Source organism: Panthera onca, chromosome A3, assembly GCF_046562875.1.
Source record: "Panthera onca isolate mPanOnc1 chromosome A3, mPanOnc1 haplotype 2, whole genome shotgun sequence".
NCBI lineage: Eukaryota > Metazoa > Chordata > Mammalia > Carnivora > Felidae > Panthera > Panthera onca.
Genome location: NC_138341.1, coordinates 11,024,244 through 11,048,640, shown reverse-complemented (window position 1 = coordinate 11,048,640; position 24,397 = coordinate 11,024,244). Strand labels below are relative to the sequence as shown.

General features: G+C 43.1%; 1 protein-coding gene and 1 long non-coding RNA gene across 3 annotated transcripts in view; one reads left to right on the top strand and one right to left on the bottom strand.

Moving 5' to 3' along the window:
- LOC132689251 (uncharacterized) overlaps positions 1–24,397 on the top strand; it is a 226,300-nt gene that overhangs the window by 183,234 nt on the left and 18,669 nt on the right. The window contains exon 4 of the long non-coding RNA XR_009614935.2: positions 6,389–6,496. This is a non-coding gene — a long non-coding RNA (uncharacterized LOC132689251). The remainder of the gene's footprint in view (positions 1–6,388; positions 6,497–24,397) is intronic.
- Positions 18,458–22,924, bottom strand: LRATD1 (LRAT domain containing 1). 2 transcript variants are annotated; one of them, XM_078444967.2, is made up of 2 exons: positions 22,671–22,924; positions 18,458–21,686 (listed from the first exon to the last, which is right to left on the bottom strand). In XM_078444967.2, exon 2 carries the CDS (start codon positions 21,648–21,650, stop codon positions 20,772–20,774), a length of 879 nt encoding a protein of 292 aa, XP_078301093.1. In that variant the 5' UTR covers positions 21,651–21,686; positions 22,671–22,924; the 3' UTR covers positions 18,458–20,771. The 2 variants fall into 2 exon arrangements, with proteins under 2 accessions (XP_078301093.1, XP_078301095.1); XM_078444969.2 differs by having other exon boundaries at positions 22,601–22,716.

Genomic DNA, 24,397 nt, shown 5'->3' with positions numbered 1-24,397 from the left:
GATGGCCCTACATTTTAAACTGCTCTTCTCCTCAAGCCATTTCCTCTGGCTTCTTTGAAAACACTCCACCACGCTGCCCAGACTACGGTAATTGGCTGATTTGCCTATATCTCAAGGTCAGTTTGAGTAGCAGCCCGGATGTTGAATTTTCTTTCCTTTGATTTTGGGCCTCGTGCAAGATGCAGAGCCAAGTTAAGAAGAAGAGAAAAGCTGTCCTGTCGTGAACGTTAACCTTAAATGTAAAAACCTTAGGAAAAAGTATAGAACAGTTGCCCCATTTACTCTCCATGTATAGACAGGCTCCAGTCATGGTGTGTGGTTCCAGGAACACATTTAAGGAGGATATGAGTTAGGATATGGTTTCTGTGCCTTGTGACAAAAATCCAAAATAACAGGGTTTACACAAGATAGAAGTTATTTTGCTTTTTCCTAAAGGTGTTAGCTTCTGTGGCATAAATGTGAGTCATAAATCTCTCGGGAGCCCAGGCCCATTATCTGACCTTCTCTAACATATCTTTAACATTTCCAGGGATTTGTCTCTGTCTCTGAAGGCAAGTTGCTCACTGCTCCATCTACCTGCCAGCCAGCACAACAGAGAAAACAGAAAAGGAAGGATGCAGCCATGTCCTTTAAGGGCACATTCAGGGCATTGGACATACTATTTCTGCTCACATCTCATTTGACAGAACTCAGTCACATGACCACACGTAGGCACAGGGAAGGCTTTGGCACATGGTCTTTATTCTTGGAAGCCACATAAACATCTAAGTGTGATAGTTGCTCCTGCTACAGAAAGGGAGAATAGTGATGGGCATACAGCGAACAGTTTCTGTCACAGGAAGAGAGGATGGATTTTTTCCAGAGTGTGTAGGGCCATCCCTAAACCCAGGAGCCATCAGCGGATTATTTGAAGTTCTTACTGATTTCCTTTATAGTCTGGTGGGTGTGATGGAGCAGTGGTTTCTAAGACAACTAACTGGTCATTTAGGTGGAATCACCAGAAACAGTTCCTCAGTTTTATAGGTCCAGAAATATATGGGCATAGATTATGCCAAACAGACTCTCAAAAGTTTGATATAGAAATCAAATAAAGAATGTAATTTAGAGTGAGAAAAATCACTATCGATTGGCACGGGCAGTTTGCGTTAACAATCATCTGGGAAGCTACTAAGGAAAGCCAAAGTATAATTGGGATGTTGCTGGTTGAGTAGAAAGAACAAAAGGAAACAGCTCTTCCTCACATTCAGTGAAAGTTCATCAAAAATAAGAAATTCAGGTGACTTCCCGCATCTTAGAACCGGCAGGGAATGTAAAGATTATTTAGTTCAGCTTCCTCATTTTAGAAATTAGGAACAGGAGTTCAAAGTGGGGAAATAACTTGCTGGAAAAACAAATCCCATAGCTCATTAGAGGCAGAACCAGGGCAAAAACAAACAAACAAATAAAAAAACCAAAACAAACAAAAACCCCAAAACAAAACCCAAACCAAATAAAACATATGTCATTTCCAGTACAAGCAAGGGTCTTTTCCAGTTTAATTTACACCAAATTTCATTCATTGTTTCATTTATTTGGTCACTTGGCAAGCTTAGATATTTAAAAAAATGTATTTAGATAGAGAAAAACATAACCGTATAATGACCACCCAGATTAAGAGACAGAAGGCCACCAGCACCTCGGAGGTCTTCCTAATGCTCCTGCCATTCACTGCTCCTCACCCAAAGATAGCCACTGTGGTTATATATAACACCACAGATTCGTTTGCCTGTTTTTAAAAGGAATAATACATATGCTCTTTTGTTCAGTATCATGTAAATGAGATTTATCCATGTTATTACATGTAAGCATAATTCACTGGCTTTTATTGCTATAGAAGCCACTATGTGAACACAGCACAAATTCTTTATCCACTCTGCTGTTGGTGGTGATTTGGGTTATTCCCAGCTCTTTGCTACTACTGCTGAAACCACAATTAATGTTCTCGTACACCTCTTTTGTTATACCTGTATACGCATTGCTAGGGCCTCATATCTGTATGGAATTGCTGGGTCACAGTGTATGAGTATTTCCAAACTTAGTAGAGACTGGAATTGTCCAAAGAACCCGGATCAGTTTAAATGCCAGTCGGTAGCGTATGAGAATTTCAGGAGCTTCACATCCTCACCAGCACTTGTCAGTCTTTCTCATTTGATCTGATGGTTGGTATATAGTGTAAAAAGGAAATAAAAGAGAACTTCCTTGACTTCATAAAGAGTTTCTACTAAACACCTACAGCAAACATTATGCTTAAGGTTGAAATTTTAGAAGTTCTTCTGCTACTCTCAGAAACGATGTGAAAGGACTTGATAACATTGTTTCTGTTTAATCTTATACCGGATATTCTAGTCAGTGGGGTAAAACACATAAAATGAAATAAAATAAGGGCACCTGTGTGGCACAGTTGGTTAAGCATCGGATACTTGGTTTCGGCTCAGGTCATAACCTCATGGTTTGTGAGCTCAAGACCCACGTTGGGCTTTGTGCTGACAGCGTTGAGCCTGCTTGGGATTCTCTCTCTCCCCCTCTTGCTGCCTCCCCCCCCTCATGCTCTCTCTCTCAAAGCAAATAACTAAACTAAACTAAACTAAAATAAATAGGGGTATTTAAGAAAGATAGAAAAAGGAATGAAAGAGGATGAGTGCTACTGGCTATTAACCTCACAATATACAGCTCTAATAATTTATATGGTATAGACCTGAAGCATTAAAAGGCACAGAACAATGGAAAATAATATAAAATTAAGAAATAGATTCACATATATATTGCAAAAATGTAGCCTATGATAGAGGTCATGTTTCAAATCAATAGTGAAAGATGGTTTGGCTTACTCAACTACATAGCCATTATGATAATAAACTTGGATCCATACTTCATGCTTTGTATCAAAATAAATTATGAATAAAATATTTAAATGTAAAATAATGAAAGTATAAAGCTCCTAGAAGAGAGCACAAGAAAATTCTTAAAAAGGGGGACCTTTTTTTTTCTTTTTTTTTTAATGTTTATGTCTGAGAGAGAGACAGAGCATGAGCACGAGCAGGGAAGGGACAGAGACAGACGGAGACACAGAATCTGAAGCAGGCTCCAGGCTCTGAGCTGTCATCACAAAGCCTGATGTGGGGCTTGAACTCATGAGCCATGAGATCATGACCTGAGCAGAAGTCAGATGCTTAACCGACTGAGCCACCCAGGCGCCCCAAAAGGGGGACCTTTCTAAGTAAATTATAAAATGAAAGATTAACAAATTCTATTCCATAATAGCATGGCAAATCATCCCAATGCAGGCAAAAATGTTTACAACTCATTAATCAACAAAGGGTACAATAATCTTTTATTTACAGGCAAAGAAAGGGCTGATTATCCCCAACATGTGAAGAGCTTCTATAAATTTCTAGGGGTAAAAAACAGACAGCTTTATTTTTTTTTAAAGTTATTGTAACTGACAATGTTCAGAAATAAAAAGAAAGGTTCAAGATTTTTGGATAGAAGATTAATACATAAAAATTAATAGCATTTATCAAAATAATAGACTTCATCACCAATTTGATATATGTACATTCAATTTAGATATAGCTAACTAAAAGATGTATGAATCAAACTAACAGGCAAAACTACCAGATTTTCAGAGAAAAAAATCTAAAATTCTATTAAACATATGAAGACATCATTAATGTTTATAATATATAGACCAATGGGGGGGGGGAACCTTGAATCCTATCAGACAAATGGACAAAGATATAGACAGGCAATCAGATTAAGAAACATAAATAATGTACATGCTAAGAGATGCATAAGCTCATGGGTGTTAAGGGAAATGCAAAAGAAAACAACCACAGTATATCACTTTGCTGGTATCAGAGTGAGAAAATTAGGAAGTCGGATAATGCCAAGTGTTGGCGGAAAGTGTGAATGCAGGAACTTGCATGCTCTGTTGCACAGAGTACAAACCAGAGCAATCACTCTGGGAAACAACCAGACTTTAGTCCAGTTAGAGGTCTGCCCTGAGACCCAGAAGTCTCTCTCTGGGTGTGTATCTCCCACAGATGCATGAGGGACACTAACAGGGAAGTTCCTCTCTGCACCCTTGTTGTGGTACAGAACTAGAAGCAGTCTGGGGGAGTCTACTCACTAGGAAACAGAGAAGTATAATAGTATGATGCACAGAACAGAATGTCATACAGCCCTCCGGAATCGTAGATGAGATCTACGCAGAACAATATGGATAGATCTTAAAAAGTGTTGGATGAAAAAAGTAAGAAACAATATGAGGTACATAGCACAATGTCATTTGTGTACATTTAACATATGTGCACGCGAAATAAAAATGCATGCTTCTGTGACCAGACACAAATAGAGGAATGTATATCAAGCATATTAGATTGATCTTCTATGGTGAGGGCAGTGGTAGAAAGAATGATGATGGAAATAAAGGAAATTAACCAATAAAGAATGAGAGGTTACATGGATTAATGATGATAATGTGTCATGAACACAGGCATATGATAAACTCATGCTCCACAGCTGAGCATCCTGAATTATGAACTCCTTTTGTGAAATTGTGTGTATTTATATAGACACGTGTGTGGGTGCGTGTATCCTGAAAATTTTCATATCCATTTCCCTAATAAGTCCATCTTCAGAAATGTAGTTTAAGAAGTAAATCAAAATATAGAAAAAAAGTCTACCCAAAGATGTTCATTGCAGCATGGTATTCTATACTAAACAGTATAAACAATGTAAACGTTAACAATAAAGATAATGATTAAATAAACCATGGCATATCCATTTAATACAATACTTTGCAAGCATTCAATTGATGTTTATATGGAGTTTGTATTGACATTGGTGATGCCTATAGCATACCAATATGCGATAAAATATGTGATATAAAATTTGATTTATATGAATACAGCTAAAATGGAGACATGTATTGAAATATTATCAGAAGAAAATACATATAAGTGAATAGTGGTTTTATATGAGCAGTAGGACTATAGACAATGTTTTCCTTTTTTCCTGCATTTTTCAAATGTAACTTAATGAATAGTTATTACTTTCAAAAATGTAAGACAAATTATACCAAAAAAAAGCAAGCATTGTTCACAGATTAAATGCAAATTTCCTAAGAAATATGACCAATTATGAGCTGTCAGTACTTTTCCTGAGCACAAGGAAACAACAAATTATGAGGCCACCTGAGCTCCTGGAGCTAGGGAACAGCCAATGGGTACTGGTTTCTTTAAAGTGGATAACAAGATATTAAACTGGATGCTTTGACTAAGTCACAGATAGAAAAGAGGTAGGATGCTATAATAAGAACTAGAAAAAATCCACTGTAGATAGTGAAGAACTCATTTAGATAACTCAGTCTTGCACCAAGGAAGTACAAAAGGAGAGGATCTTTGAGGGGGTGCTGGTTTACTGTAAGTGCCACACACCCCCCACCAAGAGGTGCAGTGGATCAATCCTGCCTTAGCTCAAGTCTAGCAAGAAGGACTTCAGGGAACGATTGGAGAGCTCCATGAATGTAGCAGTTAGGATTCCTTCCCAGGACATTCCGAAGACAAGAGACTGGCCCACTTCCAGGTTTATCCAGTAAAAGGACACTTGAATGTGTTCCTTGCACCAGATGTCTTACATTTCCTGATCTCTTTATCAGCCTTTCTCCACCATCTTCTCCACATACATCATCCTGTCCATGTATACTGCCACCCCGCCAGGTGCGCGCGCGCGCGCACACACACACACACACACACACACACACACACACACGCTCCAAAGGAATGGGAATCTATAGTTATCAAGGAAGAAAAAAGAGAAGACAGGCAGGGCGGGTGCTCTACAGCTGTTCTACAGTCCCAGAGGCAGGGACTGTAACCTTTAATAAAGTTGGAAATTGGCTTCTTCAAGGGTCTGAGTTTTCCAAGTACCAAGTGAGACTGTGTTTTGTGTTTAGAGTGACAAATGGGATTTTCTTCGATCTAAGAGAGAAGAGAAAATCTCAGGGATCTGCCTCACTTCATCTAGTGACAGGGGAGAAGCTACCCTTCATGAGTGTATTTAGGATTAAAAAAAAAGATGCTTTCGATTTTATGACTTAATGCCAATTATTTCACTGACAGTGTGGCAATTTGGCAGATAGATTTCCTGGGTGTGAATACTGGAAGCAGCTGGGTGGAAGCTACTCGGAAGACTGTGGCAAGATCCAATTGTACTGGTTCTCAAAGTGGGGCCCTGGACTCTGTGGGGTCCCTAAGACCCTTTCATGGGGTGTACTAGGTCAAAACTATTTTCATAATCCTAAGATTTTGGCTTTTCTACTTTAATTCTTTCACGAATGTTTTTGCAGAGTTCTGCAGAGGTTACATGATGTATGAAGGAACAGATTGAATGCAAAGGAGACGTGAGAATCCAGTTGTCTGCTCTTTAGCCAGACATTAAAGAAATCTGCAAAAACGTAAGCCAATAGCACTCTTCTCACTTTTCTTTTTGGAAAATATAGTTATTTTTATTAAAATTATTGTTTATGTAACATTTAATGTGTTTATTTATGCTATTTTAAAAAAATTTTTTTTTTTTTCAACGTTTATTTATTTTTGGGACAGAGAGAGACAGAGCATGAACGGGGGAGGGACAGAGAGAGAGGGAGACAGAATCGGAAACAGGCTCCAGGCTCTGAGCCATCAGCCCAGAGCCTGACGCGGGGCTCGAACTCACTGACCGTGAGATCGTGACCTGGCTGAAGTCGGACGCTTAACCGACTGCGCCACCCAGGCGCCCCTTCTTTTTTTTTTTTTTTTTTAAAATTTTTTTTTTTTTCAACGTTTATTTATTTTTGGGACAGAGAGAGACAGAGCATTTATGCTATTTTAAACACATAAATACTTTTTCTAAATGTGACTGTTAATTCTATCATGGCAAATATTGATGGGTGTAACTTACATAAACAAAAGCTCTGGTGGGCTTCCCAATAACTTACAGGAACCCAAAGATCCAGAAAGTTGAAAACCACCATGCTAATGAACTAGGCAGGTACTCCAAAGGGGAGATTGGGTCTAAGAAACAGATGTCTCTACAGATTGAGGAATAGCATATGTATAAAAGTTTCCTCTTACTTTAAAAATCTGACTAAACACCCAATGAAAACATACTTTTATAATAAAGAGCCATTTGTGTAAGATCCCTATCCAATTTGCACCAGAGGCAAACCATGTAACACAGTTTTCAGTTTCAAGGGTAGAGAAGTTAATGGTAAGTGTTGGGCCCATCGAAAGGAGGGAATGCAATGAAGAGTGGACTGGTTCTCCATGAAGGAGGATATAATGCCTGGAGAACTAACTCTCTGGCCACAGAAACACAACCACAGGTAGTTTTTTGGGGGGTTCCAATGCAGCTGAGATGCAATTTTTGAATAACATATTGGGAGGGGGTTATTTCTCCTTCCCCTAATAGAGTAGTTCCTGCTTTCGTTAACAAAACAAAACTAACAAACAAACAAAACCACACCCATTTGTATCTTCCTCACAGCATCTTTATTTAGGTGAAATTTCAGTAAATCTTTGATTTTTATCAAAATATTTGAACAACTATTACATACTTGAAATTCTGTTAAGGAGAATAGAAAATGAGTAAGATAAGATTCATTCTCTCCAAAGATTTACCACCTGAGTGGAGACAATGCAAACCCATTCAAGAATTAGGAAACCTGGGACACCTGGGTGGCTCAGTAATTTAAGTGACAGATTCTTGGTTTTGGCTCAGGTCATGATCTCAAGGTTGGTGAGTTCCAGCTTCGCACTGGGCTCCTTCCTGATAGCACAGAGCCTGCTTGGAATTCTCTCTCTCCCCACCTCTCTCTGCTGCTCCCCTGCTCATGTGCTCACTCTCTCAAAATAAATAAAATAAACTTAAAAAAAATAATTATGAAACCTGTAGTCTCAACGGCAAAAGAAAATTCACTTAATAGCTTAGATTCATTGGATTCAACTGCATGCCTTTTATTTACAAAGCACTGTAGGTGGAAATTTTACCGCCATTAAAAATTTTAACTTCTGGGGCGCCTGGATGGTTCAGTTGGTTAAGTGTCTGACTTCGGTGTGTGTCATGATCTCACAGTTCGTGAGTTTGAGCCCCACATCAGGCTCTCTGCTGTCAGTAGAGAGCCTGCTTTGGATCTCTCTCTGCCCCTCCCCTGCTTGCACTCTCTGTCCCTAAAAAATAAATAAACATAAAAAAATTTTAACTTCCTCCTAACCCTGTGAGTTAGAATTTATGATCTTTTCAAAGGCAAAGGGATAGGAGCCCAGGGCAGTGATTTGCCCAAGATCACACAGCCAGGAAGTGAGGAGTCAGATTTGTAACCATGTGGTTTTCAAAATCCAACATTCTTTCCATTATGCCATCCTCTGCTAGATGATTTACTTACTTAGTTTTATTTATTCCAGGCTATTTCAGTCTCTAGTGAGTTCATGGTTCATGAGGAATCACTAATCTCCTTCAGAAATGGAAATGCCGTAGGTTGAGACATAAGATATCCTTTCACGAGACTGGCCATGGGTAAACATTCATTCACTGCAGCATCTCATGGTAATGCTCTCGTAGCTGAGTTAAACAGGTCTCTTCATATGTATAAATATGTCCTACAGCCAGAGCTGTGCAGGGCCTGACTCATGCCATTACCCTGCTGTTAGGGCTGGCCAGCTATTAAAACAGGCATCATTTTGTACAACTCTTACAGGCTGCTGCCAGAAAAATTTAATTGAAGTCTTGTATACATTTTTTTTAATCCAAAATTTTAGACTTCTTGTAAGGAATTAGAAGCAGAGTATGTATATATTGGTTATTTTTTCCTTCTGTTTACTTTTGAGAGATCTTTCCTCCAAATACTATAATTAGCTTAATATTTATTGACCAATAAATGACTCTGAGGTGAGGACTGCCTTGGACTCCTGGTGACGGACAGCAACTCCTTAAATATTATCTAACAGGTGAATCTCTATTTCTGAAGTTCAGGATGAAAAACAGAAGAACCTCAACATTGAAGCTTGATTCCATTTTGACATTTAGACATGCGTTTGAGAATTTTATTCCAGGAGACAGATAATCAAATTGAGGCGATTAGCCTATGTGTTAAACAGTCGGTCCAGAGTTTGATTGTGGTTGTGATTTTGAACACCCTAATACCTACTTCTCTTAGGTACATTGTTTTGAAAAATTAAGAGTTCTTCTTTGTCCAACTGCTAGCAGAGGCATAATAAAAATACCCCCCCATGTTAGTAGGAAACTTGAAGTGGAGTTTCCCTACGAGAAAAGGGTGGAAGGAGACATTTGATTGTTCCAGGGAAATCTTGTGAGAGACAGAGAAACATAATGGCTTCAGATCAGAGCACCTGAATTAACATGCTGTTTCTACTCAATGCAAGCTGTGTCATATTGAGCTGGGTGCTTACCCCTGTCGAGCCTCAGTATCCCCGTTTGTACAAAGGGGACAGTGAGATCTGACACAGGTTAGTTGTAAGGATGACAATGACTGTGTAGGCTGCACATCTCTGAGTAATGTCAGTAGTTATTACTCTGATGATGTGGACTTATTTGCCTCCTTAGATTATTTCATCACTGTAGACAAATCTAATATTCAGGACACTATCATGGGTAATAAAATAGTTTGCAAAGGAAATAGAATCACCCTGGCCCTAGAAGGTTGGAGACTTAGGATATTCTGTTAGTGTTTGTTACTTAAAATTACTCTGATGGATGGATTCTTCCACTAAGCAGCCTATATTAAATTCCAAATGTAATCCTATTGGAAGAATAAACCTACAACATCAGCAATACTCCTTGAGGGTTCTTGTCAATTTGACAGATTTGACAGGCAGACAAATTTAATTTATTAAAATATTCTGTCTAGCATTTTTAAAAGACAAGGGGTTTTTATACTGTAAATGAACTGTTTTCACGGCCTTATTAAAATAAATGCATAAAGTCAGCTGTTTGTCTTTGGAATTCATTAACATGAGGTTCAACACATAAAGAATTGCTCTCCAGTCACACCTATATACACCTGGACGTTTTGACTATTTCTCCGTCTTTGTGAAGAATCTGGGATTTCTCCATTTTCAAGCAAATGAGAATTCCACACAAGAAGGAAAAACTTGCTTATATCATATGCTAGATTTCATGGACACATGTATTAAAATTACTAGAAGAATTTAGAAAGCCAACACTTGGCATCAAAGCCCATGGGAAAGACCTGAGCAAATTCAGGGTGTCCTTCTGCAACAGGCTTAGATTTATTTTTCTTCAAAGAAATTCTGTTATTTGAATTGAAGGAATATTGTCAAAGTTGATAGATTTCCTGTTTTCTTCACAGGGCCATTTTTAAATTAAACACAATGCACTTTGAAATTGGAATGTTTATATAGACTGAGAGCCGGTATCAGTTCTCAGAGTTGTCAGTTTCCTGCCGGCCATATTTCCGTGTCAGCTATTAATTCTGCCTGGCAAAATGGTCTTAATCTTGACACATTTTGCACAGTGCATCTGAGTAATGTCCTCATGGTTTCTGACATTTTGGTGGCTTTTTTCTCTACAGTTACCTTGCCCCTTAAAACTGTTCTGCCCTCCTGTCTGTGGCCTTGGCCTCTCTCCCTGTATGAGAGCATCTTCTCAGATGGCCTAAAACCATCACTGCTCAGGGCCCCCAGCCCTTCCCCAAGAAGTCCCAAATTTGCACAGTTTCTCGCTAGAGAATTTGTCCTAACCCTGTGAACTAAATCTTAGGCAACCAGTTCACCTATCAATCAAAATCTTGCCTGCAGAGATGTACTGGGAGGCGAATTAACTGGTAAATTAAATGCTAATAACCTGCCAATCTCAGTAGTTCCACAGCAAAATGGCTTTGATTCAATATATGTAAATCTCACATCTACAGAATTTGTAGGACCAAACTTACTCTAAAAATAGCATTTTACATAAAAATGACAAAAGAGTGTCTATTGGATTTAAATAACATGCCAAAATTATCTATTTTCCCATCTGTTAATAAAGATTCAACAAAAATGTGTAGTTGTCTTAAAAACACCATTCAGATCTTCTACGCAAGTCAAGGACTCATTTCTTGAAGTTGATGTCTCCTTCCAAGTGCTTCTTCCTTTGACCTTCTATAGTATATTTTTTCATTGTACCTTGGTAATGACCTACATTCCAGGCTGTAGTGGATTGTGGCTAATAGTGTACCTCTCTCCTTTACCAGATGGAGTTCTTGAAGTCTAGACTATGTTTTGTATCCACATGATGTAAAACAAAGGCTTGCCTATAATAGGGACCCACCAAATGTTTAGGGAGTTGATCTCCCATGAGAACATTAATTTTTAAAAAGCGCTTACCATTGTTCTTAGAGCAAAAGAGTTGCTTTCTAATTAAGTTAACTGAGTCAAATGAAGTCAGCATTGGTTGAGCATCCAATGTGACCAGATACTAGCTACTAAGGAACCAAAGATCAGAATGCCAAGATCCCTACCTCAAGATTAAAACCCAATTCAGCAGGCAATCTGGTTCCCATTAACTTAAGTAAATTGTGTTTGACATAGTTTAGGGGCTGAAAATTGGAATATTAAGTGAGTAGAGTGAATGTTAAATGCTCAGATAAAGAACTATGGGAGCTCGTGAAGAAGGATTAATTTGGCTTGTTGTTGAAGTAGAATGTACTGCAGGAGAAAGAGGGCTTCACGGAACAGCTAATAAATGTCCTGTGAATGAAAGGATGAGGAGGATTTTGACATGTGGATAAGAAGGCGGGGAGGATGTTCTATGTAGATGAAAGCTTGAGCAAAGGCATATAATGACATGGTTTTTGGAGAAAGGTAAGTGGTTCAGTACAGAGGACTCATAGGGACAATTTACTGTGATGAGTCAAGGGATGAAGCTTCAGAGTTTGGGGGATAGGGGACAGACGGGGCACAGCTCGAATGATGCCATGCAGTCTGGATTTCATCTGGCAAGTTATGGAAAACCCTTAAAGATTTTAAGGAAGTAACATGGGCAGAACAGATCTGGGCTGCCAAGCACTTACTTTGTTGGTCTGTAGAGGATGAAGTAACTACCTCTGCTCCCATTTCCTTGTGTAGATCCTGTCTCATAAAATTACACACAAATAAAACAGATGTACGCAAGGGGCACTGATTCTGAAATGAGGATGGTGAGGCTGCATAATGAAACATCTCATCTGCTGTCTCCTCTAGAAATTGCTCTCTGGGCAAAAGCAGTTTTACCATAACCCGTATTTACCTAGGTATCTAATCCCAAGTTAGTAGTATTTCATTCCAAAGAAGCACTCCATTCTTGAGTTTTGACACTTCTTTTCCTCAGCAGGATATTATGGTTTAAAAATCTCAAATTAAAATACCTTTTCTTAAGTACAAATAGCCATAACCATGACCAAAACCAGATTAAACTACATTAATGTCCAGAGGTGCTCAGAGAATACTATTTCACTGGAAAAATACAGGGTGCTTCTCCTAAGAGTTTCAGGGAAGATCTCAAATATAAAAGTATATATATTTTATAAGACATTAATGTAGGTACATTTTTAGTGCTCAATTGCACTTCAAATTATTTCAAGTTATTCTAGCCGTTCAGCTAGCTAGAGGTCCAAATGTCATCAATCCAAGAAGACTGGTTTTCTCCTGCTCCCCCTGCTGGAATGTTAGGCAAGGGGATTGTTTTCCTTCCACAGATGCCATAGGTGATTTGCTTATTAGTAAGTTTGGGAAAGATGTTACTTTCCAAAAGGTGAACAGGACTTGGATGTTTCAGACGTGTTCTGCGCCAACGGAACATCTCTGGTCTTTGAGGGCCCACTGACTAAAGTAGCCCATATGGGAAATGTCTTGTCTCATTTTTACTTCGTGCAAGTCAACCCCCAGCTGCCTTCTAAATTTACAACTCACAGAGCTGTCTCACCTAGGTGGAGATTGAATTGCCAAGAGGAGACAAATCTGCATTTCCATCATAATGAAACTCATAACGTTCATTCATGAAGAAATGCTGGCATCAGTATAATGAGGGCAGAGAAGCCTTTTCAACTATGTATGGCTAATCTCCCATCATCTGTAGTCTAATATAGATTTCTCACAATTCTAGCTTATTTTCTAAACAGAAACTAATTTTCTACGGTAGGGTTTTTAGGGAGAATCATGTAGATGTTGACACTTTTAACCCATTCTTACTGTGGTTTGGCTCAGAGAGAAACCACGGGCAGTATGTCCCACATTCTTATGGAGGGGCCGGTTTTTTCTCCCTCTCCCCACTTCTTCCATTCATTCAGGAGACTCTGACTGAGCATCTATTGCAAGTGCTAGACTTTGCAGGTGCAGAAATGAGTAAGTCACAGAGCCTTTCCCAATAGAGCTCAGTCTAGAGAGAGACAGATGTAAACAACATTTATAGTAGGGGAGAGTCTGGGGGAGGTATAAACAAATTCAGTGGGAACACACAGAAGAAAACTACCAAAGCCATATCAGGGAGTAACATGGCGCTACTGTGAAGGGCAGGTAAATAAGAGTTCTCCCCTCAGGAATCAAGAAGGGCAATCAGATAAAGGGGACAACATAGAAAGTCATGAAAGCATGAATGAAAACTACATGTTCTGCCTACTATTTTATGTGGCCTTAGTATAAGCTGGTGGCAGACAAGGGCTGGACCATGGAGGACACTGACTGCTTCATAAGGAGTTTGGTCTTTATCTTGTGAGCATGAGTGTGTATTTTAAAAGATCAGGGCACCTGGGTGGCTCAGTAGGTTAAGCGTCCAACTTCGGCTCATGTCATGACCTCGCAGTTCATGAGTTAGAGCCCCATGGTGGGCTCTATACGGACAGATCTGAGCCTGGAGCCTGCTTCAGATTCTGTGTCTCCCCCTCTCTCTGCCCCTCCCCCACTTGCACTCTCTCTTCCTCTCTCTCTCTCTCTCTCTCTCTCTCTCAAAAAAAAAAATAAACATTATTATTTTTTTTAAAGATCACTGTAGCCACACACATTTGGATAGAGGCACCAGAAGGATAGAGACAGGAGGGGAGGTATGGGATAGCCAGGTGGGACGTGAGGACCCGGATTGGGATAAGTAGCAGGTGGGATTAGAAACAGTGACATAGAGTATTTCTGATTGTATCTGGAAAAGCGCTCCTCATATCCTCAGATAAAGGATGGCAAGTCCAACAAAACAACCAAAAGAGTACAAGAATAGAGATGCATGAAACACCCATCAACACAAACATGCAACCAACTCTCTCAGTGATTAGGGAGTATGTGAACCCTTCCTTCTGCGGCTTCTCCTGGACTATGTGCTTGTCCCTGGACCTGAATCTGGCCTTGGTCTTAAAAGACTCATGAGCAATCTGATAATACACTTCCATGCTGTGGATAGAGGATGTGTCCTTAATTTGTCCACTCTAAAAGATCAGAGGTCTCTGGCTTCTTAGAGATGTAAGGTCCTCCCTGAGTAGAGTGGCCAGGTGATGTCCTGGACATGCAGTTTCATTTGAATTTCAAATAAAAAGATCATTTTTAGTATAAGTGTGTCCCAAATATCACATGGGATACACCTATATGAAAATGATTAGTCTTTATCTGAAATTGAAATGTAATTGATTGGCCTATATTTTTATTTGCCAAATTGGGCAACCCTACCCTTGAGACTTGCTTTTCTCTGGCTCAGACCTGGGGCAGACAATTCCACTGAGAAGCAGAAGGCAGGACAAAACAAAGCATGTGCCGAGAGCCGGGGAGATGTTTTACAGAATCATTGTCAGTACGATCCCCCTGGATTTGCTCATTCCCCAGGAGAATCTGAAAACAAGGGGCTTGGCAGTGAGCAAAGAGCTGGCATGTTGCAGGACTGTTGGAGGGGAAAATGATTGAATTTAGAATAATAATGTATTTGTTAAAGCAAATATCAGTATAGTCATAACAGAGAAGCCCTCAAGTTTCCCATTGTGGCATGAATAGAACATTAACGTCTATATTGTAGATTGATGGCAAGAATTTTCTTGGAAAGCACATAAGCAGTAGCCTTATATGATCTCTTTCTATTTTTTGGAAGACTGAATACAGTTCAGATTAACATTTGAGGCATTTATTTTGTGCTTGGAATTTAAGACATTGGCTCTGTTCATACCTAATATTTTACAAGCCTCTCCCCTTTGGACAAAATTAAGTTCAGAACTCATGTTCACATAAAAAAGTAATTGGATTATAAAAGCCAATGGGCATAGCCATTATTTGGATATTTTCATATATAAATGAATAATGTTTATTCAGAAAAACACCCATGACCAAACTCCGTCAAATCTAATTTTCTCAGAGAGTTAAGCTCATATTCTGGTAGGTTTTTCCTTACATAACTGAAGAAAATTCTTAGCAAGAGCTTTAATAATAAGCTTCTTTCTGAAGGAGTAATATTGTGATTTCATGCAAGAAAAATCTCCCCTTGACGTAAATGAGAGATGAAGTTGTGGGAAGGTATAGTCAGAGTTATTAGTTTGCTTTCCCCTTTCTAACCAAATGACAAGAACATTTTGTCTTTGGATTCTTTGATAGTTTTTTTTTCCTGTTAGCAAATAGAATATTCAGAATACCTTTCCCCTGATACTAGTCTTAAGCCTTATAAATTATATTTTTGTGGGGTCTTCTGAGGTGGGAAAAGCCTGCCAATTTCAATTAGAGTGATTTAGGTTTCCTTGTAGAGAAGCCACGTGGTGGGATTCCTGGTTTTCCTAGTGATCAGGTGTCACCGAGAACACCTGAGGTGTAGACATGCCTCACTTAGCCTTATATGTACTGAGCACCTACTCTGTGCCTCAGCACAAGTCGCAGTGAACCAGACAGACTGATTACGCTCCACAGCACAGGGGACTGTTCATCTGGGTGCTTGTTGCCAGTAAATGCAAGCATCACGACTCACCCACAGCCACAAAGCCAAAGACGATTTTTCCTTTTCCCCAACATCTTCAAATACCCAAATTTCTTCTATTGTAGGTTCAAATGAGGTAAACATACAACATGTGAGTGATGGCATCAAGGGGATTTTATAAATTATTAAATGGTCAGAAAATAAGATCTCGGCTTTCCTGCCTTTGGTTAGAGAATAGGCGTCCCCTGTTGCAAAACTTATTCATTTCTTTTATCATGTTCCAGCTTTCCCACTTGCTCTTGCGTCTTATTTTGTAATTACTTTCTTATCTTTGCAGCTTTCCTTTGAATCTTAAGTCTTTCTAGTTAGAGAAACAAGGAACATATACTTCTGTAATTGAGACAAAACTAACTGCGACTCCCACATTTTCTTCTTTTTCTTTATGCTCCGTTTCAGGGATGGCCAGCTGGCTGTCCAGTTGTTCACTAGCTGTGAGGACCCCAGAGAACGTCACCTGTTTTTGTAGGTCTCAAGTCACTCTCCATTTTGTCTTAAATAATCTTTGTGTGTGCACACGTCTGTATATATCTCTGAATGAAAACACGATTACTAGCTGTTGGTAGGAATGTATCTACGGACACAGATGGAATGCATGCATTATGTAAACGTGTAGTAAGTATATGTGTATATGCAAATGTGTATGTGTACACAGATGTCCGTGTGTAAATGTGTGTGTGTATATCTGTATATATACACATATATATATACGTATACATATATATATATATATATATATATATATATATATACACACACATACACACACACAGATTCTGCCAATAGCTAGTAATTGTCAACCAAAAAGGTCAAGTTCGGTGTTAACCATTTTCTAAACACAGTTCTTTGTGTTTCTAGAAACCTGAAAGTCTGTACTTTTCACCTACAAACCCATTATCCGTGTGGCAAGTCATGTCTGAAAGCCAAACTTAACAAGACTCTCTTCACCTGTTTAAAAGCAAGAAAGCAGAAAGCTTTGAAGGTACGCATATGGACAAAAGGAAATTAGGTTGCTCTATGATGTTTGTGCCTCTGGTATTAATTTCACTGAAATTCCACTCTGCTCCATTTATTCGATGACTAAGAGATTGAACTCTTAGGGAAGGAAAGAACATATAAACATGTAATTAACCAATAAAGTAATGTTTGAAGACTGTTAGGATATACTGATTATTCAGATTAATTCACTATTTTGTGAACACCAATGGCATGCATTTCTGAAAAAAAAAATCATTATTCAAACAAAAGTGTTCACCATGAAACACGACACAAAGAGGAAGATAAATATCAAACATGTTTTTTTAAAGGTGGTAAAATCATGTCACATAATTGGCCTTACAGCTGCTTCTGCGTTTGATGTTCTAACCTGGTGCAAATGTGTGTTATCTGCTAGTGAATCCATATTTAGTCTTTCTTTTAATAATACACAGTCATGACTGGGATTTAAATTTTTAAATATTGAGGAACTTTATATATATATATATATATATATATATATATATATATATATATATATGTATCTATTTAGCTCAGACCTGGTTTTGTTTAAAGTATGCCCATCCTCTCTCCTCCTCCCCAGCTTTTTGTTTTTGTTTTTGTTTTTGCTTGTTTTTTAATAACAAAATCTGTAGCAAAGCACTCCTCGGAGTACAAACGTTCATTCTTTTTTAGTATTTGCTTTTTCAGGGTCAGCCTCTGAAGGTGGACAAGCAACAGAGGCACAAGGGTAGGTTTCCTCTCTACCAGAGAGCAGGTGGAACCCAGTTCCAGCTCGGCCACACTCAGCATCATGAAAAGTACAGTGAAGCTCCGTTCTCTTGAGGAGAACTCCCACCCAAAGTAAATTCCTGACCTCTATCAAAATGTTAGGGGGCTTCTGGCTTTCATTTTTAGAACTCTGATAAAATCCGGGGATCCTGCATTCACTCAAAATAAAAAATCAAGTATGCCCATGGCATCTTTCAAAGGAACACCCACCCATTTGGTTTCACTCACACTGTTAACAGTGCCCTCAAAATACACGTTTTCAGGAGAAAGTTACTAGATAATATCTTGAGAATATCCTCTCCGTGGTGCACGATGCTTAGGATTGTTTTGCCATTGGCTGTTATTAACATGGACCAGGGGTCCCCTCTGTAAGGAGTGTTCTCCTACTGTGAATCTGTACGAGTCTTACCATCAACCCAGTCCTTGACAGACCAGTACAGGAACGAATGCTACTTTGGCGGCCAAACTCTTACTTTTACTGACAGTCGAGTCTCAGAAAGTATAAAGGTGCTGGGCCAGTCCTCTGTTCTTATAGTGACCGTCTCGGTAAGAGAAAAATCAGATTATGTGCCATCAGAGGAAATAAAATGTTAGTATTAGGTGTGATCGACCGATGCATTTCTTTTGCTTAAGCCCCACCCTCTGAGTGACAGGTGGAGGACAAAATGTCAAGAAGTTCTGCTGGAACAAGTGTTCAGGATGGTGTTTAATACAGCAGAGAGCCAAGATACAGTGGGAGGACACAGTAAAGAATGTGGAGAAGGTAGACACAATAAAGAACTTCGGTTTATGATCTGCCATCTGCTATTTGAAAGAGGAATAAGTTAGGGAATTAAGTGACTTTTAGTTCCCCATACATGCAAAGGTTAAGTTAGTTATTACAAAAGTTTTGCCGTTGTATGCGCTGAAAGAAAAGCATATGCATTTAAACATTTTTTAAAAAATAAATCACTCAATAGGCTTAAGAAAAATACTCTAGTTCATATTTCATTGATCTGACCTTTTGATTCAAGATCAGGGAATGAATCCAAGGTGGAAACAAAAAAAAAAAACAAAACAGAAATGAACCATTTCATCATGAAAAAAGGCATTTCCAGTCTCAGCTAACCTCGACTAGTTTTTATTGCATTATTTTTGAAATGCCAAGAAACTGGCTTTGGCCATATTTGTCCAACTAAATCACAGCTGTCAAAATGCAGTTGCTTGCCACAATTAGCTAAACACCATTATTTGACAAATTCCCTGGGAAGGGACGTAGATGCTGTAGGTGTCTAACACTGAATCAATTAACAGTCAGTCAGGCTGGGGCTGCAGCACAGGGAGAGAAGTTGGTACATCCTTGGCCAAGGAAGGGGTTTCCAACGGCCTTAAGTTTTTGGAACACACACACATTTGCCCTGGTCCTACAAGTTCCTTCTGGTTTTCAGGAATGAATTGTGGGATTGGCTAAAGAGGAAGGGAAAAAGCCACCGATTCTAAAGTCCTTTCTTAAGGACATCAAGGGGAGAGGAAGAAAAAGAAATGCAAATGTGAAATGGTAATGGTATACAACATGGGGAAAAGAAACCTCATTGAACCCGCTAGCAATTTCCACCCAAGCAGTGAACCCCTTAACTGACAGAAATTCAGTACAACATACACATTGATTAACACCTTCACCATTACGAGGACTGCCGTTTCAAGCCAAAAATTAACTACAATATGCAAAAACAGAATTCTCATAAGATTTGAGAAAAATAGAGTGAAAAGGCAATGTTAGCTAAGCTCTTAGCTAAATCCACTCTTAATGGCCCCCACTATTTAAACTATCATGGATTAAAGCCATGAAAATAAAAATTTCAATTTGAAATTTTATTAGCATGTTGCTAAAATGGTCAATAAAAACATCAACACGATAGGCTTTGTTGACATAGTTGGAAAACTGCTCTCTCACTTTTAAAACTTTATTTCCACTTCCCCACCGTCTAAGATTGCTATGTTAGGAAAAGCCAAACTAAATATTCTGGCTATGGTGTTGTAATAATGCTGGTTTCTTGAATGTTGCCATATCTTCCTCCTCTCTCTCTCTCCTCCAACCCTTTAAAAAATAGGACTCTTTCTGAAATGCAGCCCCATCAGGGAGCAAACTAGGGTTAAGAACAACAAGCGACCGTCTCCACACATTCAAGTTCCCAGACACCAGGTGAACCGTCTCCTTGCCGGGGGCGGGGCCCGCGCTCCTCACCAAATCAGCTGAGCCATTTTCCTCCCGGGACCAGGAAGGCTTCCCTTCTGCCAGCGAGGGAGACTCACAGGCAAATGGGGTGGGGGTGGCGGTCGCTTCCCTCGGTGGAAAGGACTGGAAGCAAACATTACAGCTTTGCCCGGAGCCTGGAATACAAATGTCAGGAGACTTGGGGCTGGAGAGCTGGAAAAGTCCCGGGCAGCCTCGGGATAACCCGGAGTCCCAAAGTGCTCTCTTGTGGAATTTATTCACAAGTGCCTAAGGGACAGGCTCGATTTCTTGGAAATCCTGCAATCTGGGGACACGTTCATACGGGAGGTGAACTGTGCCCTGGAAAGATCATTTCTCACCTCCGACTGGTCTGTGTGTGCGCACTGGGGGCGGTGATGGTCCCTTTATAGGAGGTCGGGTGACAGTCACTGACTAGCGACCTGTGGGGAAAGCCACGTCCTTGCTTGCTCCCTTCAGCCCTTTCTCCTTTCCCCCGTTACAACTCGAGGGGAAAGCGCACGCTGGGTTTCCCAACACCATCACCACCACTGGGGGGGGGGGGGGGGGGGCTCAGCCAGGCGCGCACAGCTGCCCTTTCGTCCCGGGGCCAGTTCCTGAGACTTTCGGCCACTTGCGGAGGGGTGCGAGGGTGCAGCCTGGGCACCGGCCGCCGCAGGAGGGCGCTCGAGGGGGGACGGGGGTCGCGGATCGCCGGCCAGGAAGCCCGGGTGCTGGGAAGGGAGCGGGGCGCGGGGAGACAGGAGGCGCAGGTGGCCCCCCCACGAGGCTACTCCTTGTCGTCCACGAGGTCGGCGAGCTCCTGGAGCACTCGCAGGCGGCCGCTGGCGTCGATGCGGCGCTTCTCGCGGATGAGGTCTTCCAGGCTGTGAAACCTGGCCGTGTGCACCTTGTTCTCGCCCAGGTGCACCTTGAGATAGTACTGCTGCTGCGGGGGCTGCGTGCCGGCCGGCACCTCCCCTCCCGCCTTGAACTCCCGCTTACCAAAGCGGCACCAGGCGGCGAAGCTCTCCGAGTTCGTCCAGCAGATCTCCTCGCTCTTGAGGCCCAGGTGGCCGCAGGCGTTCTGCACCACCAGCTCGGCCACCAGCGGGCGGTAGCGGTACCAGCTATTCACCACCCGGCCCACGTTGGCCGCGCCCGCCTCGTACAGGCTGTCCTGGCGGATCTCGCCTTGGTGCAGGTGGATGATCTGCCCGCCACCCACATAGACGGCCCAGTGAGGGGCGGGGGCGGGCGGCTCGGGCGCCGGCTGCAGCCACAGCAGCTCCAGCAGGTCGCCCGGCTCGCAGAGCGCGGGCAGCGCGGTGACAGCGTAGACGCTCAGGTCGGCGCCCTGAGGGCCGCCGCTCACTTTGGAAAAGATGCATTCCTGCCCCCGGAAGGCGGAGAACTGAGTTTCGTTGAGGACCAGCTGGTGCAGCAGGTGGTGGCGGTGGCGGCTGGGGCTCTCTGGGCACGGGGTGCAGCCCGGGGGGGCCTTCACGCCGAACTTGTCGGGCTGGCCGCGTTCGTCCAGGTCCTCCTCCTCATCCGAGAAGAAGTAGGCGACCCCAACTCGTAGCTCGTCCTTCTCGATCCCCGACGGGTCCCCTGTGGGCAACTCGCTGTAGTTGAGGTGGGTGATGCGGTCCAGTTGGTTGCCCATCAATGACGCGGCGAGGCGAGGGCCAGGAGCCGGGATCTGCGGGAGCACAGACGAGAGGCAGAGACAAGATCAGAGTCCAGCTGCCCCTCCCCGGGACGTGCAGTGCCCCTGGGACCTGCCCGTCCGCCCGCCCACGCGCCGGCACTGGAGTCACCCGCTCCTCCCCAGCGTCAGGACAGGTGCAGAAGCCACCCGTCCTTCGGGGAGGAGCAGACGCCACCACACAGCCTCGGACCCCATCCGGGAACCCGGTACAACTCCCACAAGAGAAGAGGCAGGCAGCGGGAAGGCGCGAGGGGTCCCAGTGGGGACGACAGAGCCGGTTGTTAGCAGCGAGAAGACCGACACCCGGGAGAGGACCGAGGGGTAGGTTGGAAGGAAGAAGGGGCGCCTCGGGCCTCAGAGCTTGGAGCAAGCTGCGCTCACATTTCTGTCCCCACCCTCGCAGCCCCCCTCTCAGTTTTGCGCTAGGTCGTACTCCTCCCCTGACAGCGCCTCGGACAATGACACTCGGGCACATTCGCAGGCACTCACGACACCGGCAAAAGCTTGTTCACCTGGGAGTCCAGGCACAGACAGGCGAGTATATCGGTGTGATAGTGTCACATATACACCATGACGAACCTTCGCGACGGCACACTCAGACTCCCACATTCGCACACAATCCTAACCCCACGCTTGCACGCTCGCCAGGGCACGCACACCCACGCACCGGGGGCACACCTGCCCACACAAGCAGGTGCGCTCCGCCCCTTACTTCTCTTGCCTTCTCCCCAGCAGGGCCAGTCGGGCTGCGCCAGGGCGAGGCCGTTCTAAAATAACCTAACAAAGAGGAAAGGGAAGGATGGGGGAAGCCAGTGCGGTGTCTGGGTGCGGGTGCGGGTGCGGGTGTGGGCGTGGGTTGAGTAGGGAGGTCCACTTTCAGCCAAAAGACCCCTTTTCCCTCCTACCCGGCACAGGGTCCAAACAGTCGGACGAAGAAAAACCGTTTCCAAGGCAAAGAAAGCCGCCTCTCCGTACCCGTGATTTCCCTGCTCCCGAAACCCCAAACTCCTTTAAAGTCTCCTGGTCCCCATGGGTGCTGCGGAGGCGGCGGTGGCTGGTGGGTCCTGGGAGGCGCGTGGGGTTGCGGCTCCGCTCTGCCCCGCGCGGAACGGTGCGGTGCGGTACCCGGCGCGGTGCCCGTGCGCCTGCCGGTCCGCGCTGGCTGGCTGGGGTGCCCGGTCCACCTGGGTACTCCCGACTCCGTTCTGCTTTCCCACGGCGGAGCCCAAGACTCTAAGTAGCCGGAGCAGCTGGTTCCAGGGCCCGCCCCGGGCCGCGCTCATTGGTTGGGGCGGCTGCCCGGGCCGCGTCAATCTCCGCGAGAGGGGGAGGGGAGCAGGGGCGGGTCTCCAGCGCGCGCTCCGCCCCGGCCCGCCCGGCCTCGGTGCACCGGAACGCGCACGGCCCCCGGGAGTGGAGGCGCGACAACCCGCGGGGAGCGCGCGAGGGGCGCGGCGCCGCTGCGTGGCGCCGCTGCGCGCCACCACCGTCGCCCCCCGGCTTTTCCTAGCTGGTCGTGACTGACGGCCCGAGCTCTGTGTCTGGGAGTACAGACTCCAGCGACGAAGCTGGGTCTGCGGGTGAAGAACCCCCGTGTACCCAGGCACTGAGGGCGGCCCGGGGCGGGGAGCGACGCTGTCGGAGCCGGGCACCTGGGCCCTGGTAGGGCCCCCAGGAGTCTCGGTGCCCGACGGCCGTAGGCTGATCTGCCCACAGACCCCTTCCCTGCCGGCACGGATGCTTTGCAGATTGTGCCCACGGCGTCAGCTTCTTCTCGGATCCGCGTGAAACTGCTGACCCAGCACTGGCGCCCGGTTTAAAAGGAGCACCTTTGACAAATGCTACTGAAAAATCTGAACCTTGGCCAGCCCTTTCCCTAATTGGGCCTATGATTTGGGCTGCAATTTTCTATGAAAGGAGAGCTTCACAAATGCCAACGGCCAAGCCCCAGAACTGCCTTCGTTTAGGGATTTTTGTTTGGTTTCGTGGCAGAAGGGTGTCCAGCAGTAATTAATGATTGCATTTCTGGATGGAATGTTAATGAATGAACGAGTTCTGGATATTGGATGTGAAAAGACGACTTTCATACATAGGACATTCTAGAGCGACAGTTTAAAACGCTTATAACACTTAGACATCTGGTTCTACTCTCGAGACTGGGCTCTGAAAGCTTTTCTGTGAAGCCTGCTCTTTCCCCAGGGAGACTAGGGTGCTTCCTCTTTGTGCGCCCTTTGCAGTTGGCATAGACTCTTAGAGCTCTAACCTCCCCCCCTTTTTTTAATGGTAAACCTGTGTTCAATTTCTTGCTCTTTACAAAGTGAACGATTGGACAGGAGGATTGGCCTGCGCTCTACACAATTTTGTATTCCGGACGTCTTTCACAATGCCGGCTGTACAACGGGCTCCATCGTCAATAATAAAAATGGAAATAGCCAACATGTACTGGCTACTTATAAGTGGATAGACACTATGCTAAGAGGTTTAAGTAGGTGAGATTTAATGTTAATGCCTCTGGAGAGAATTCTCTGGTACAAGCACCACAACAGATGAGAAAACAGAGGCCCAAATAGCATTGACAGCAATCTCTCCAGGGTCTGTGGAACTCCAAAGTCGATCTTTAACCTGTCTGTACTGTTCCTTGGGTTAAAAAATATATATATCTTGTTTTATAAGACAAACCTGGTGTCCCAGGGAAGTTACCT

Coding starts and splice junctions, on each gene's coding strand:
- LRATD1 (XM_078444967.2), bottom strand. CDS start 21,650: ATGGGCAACCAACTGGACCGCATCACCCACCTCAACTACAGCGAGTTG.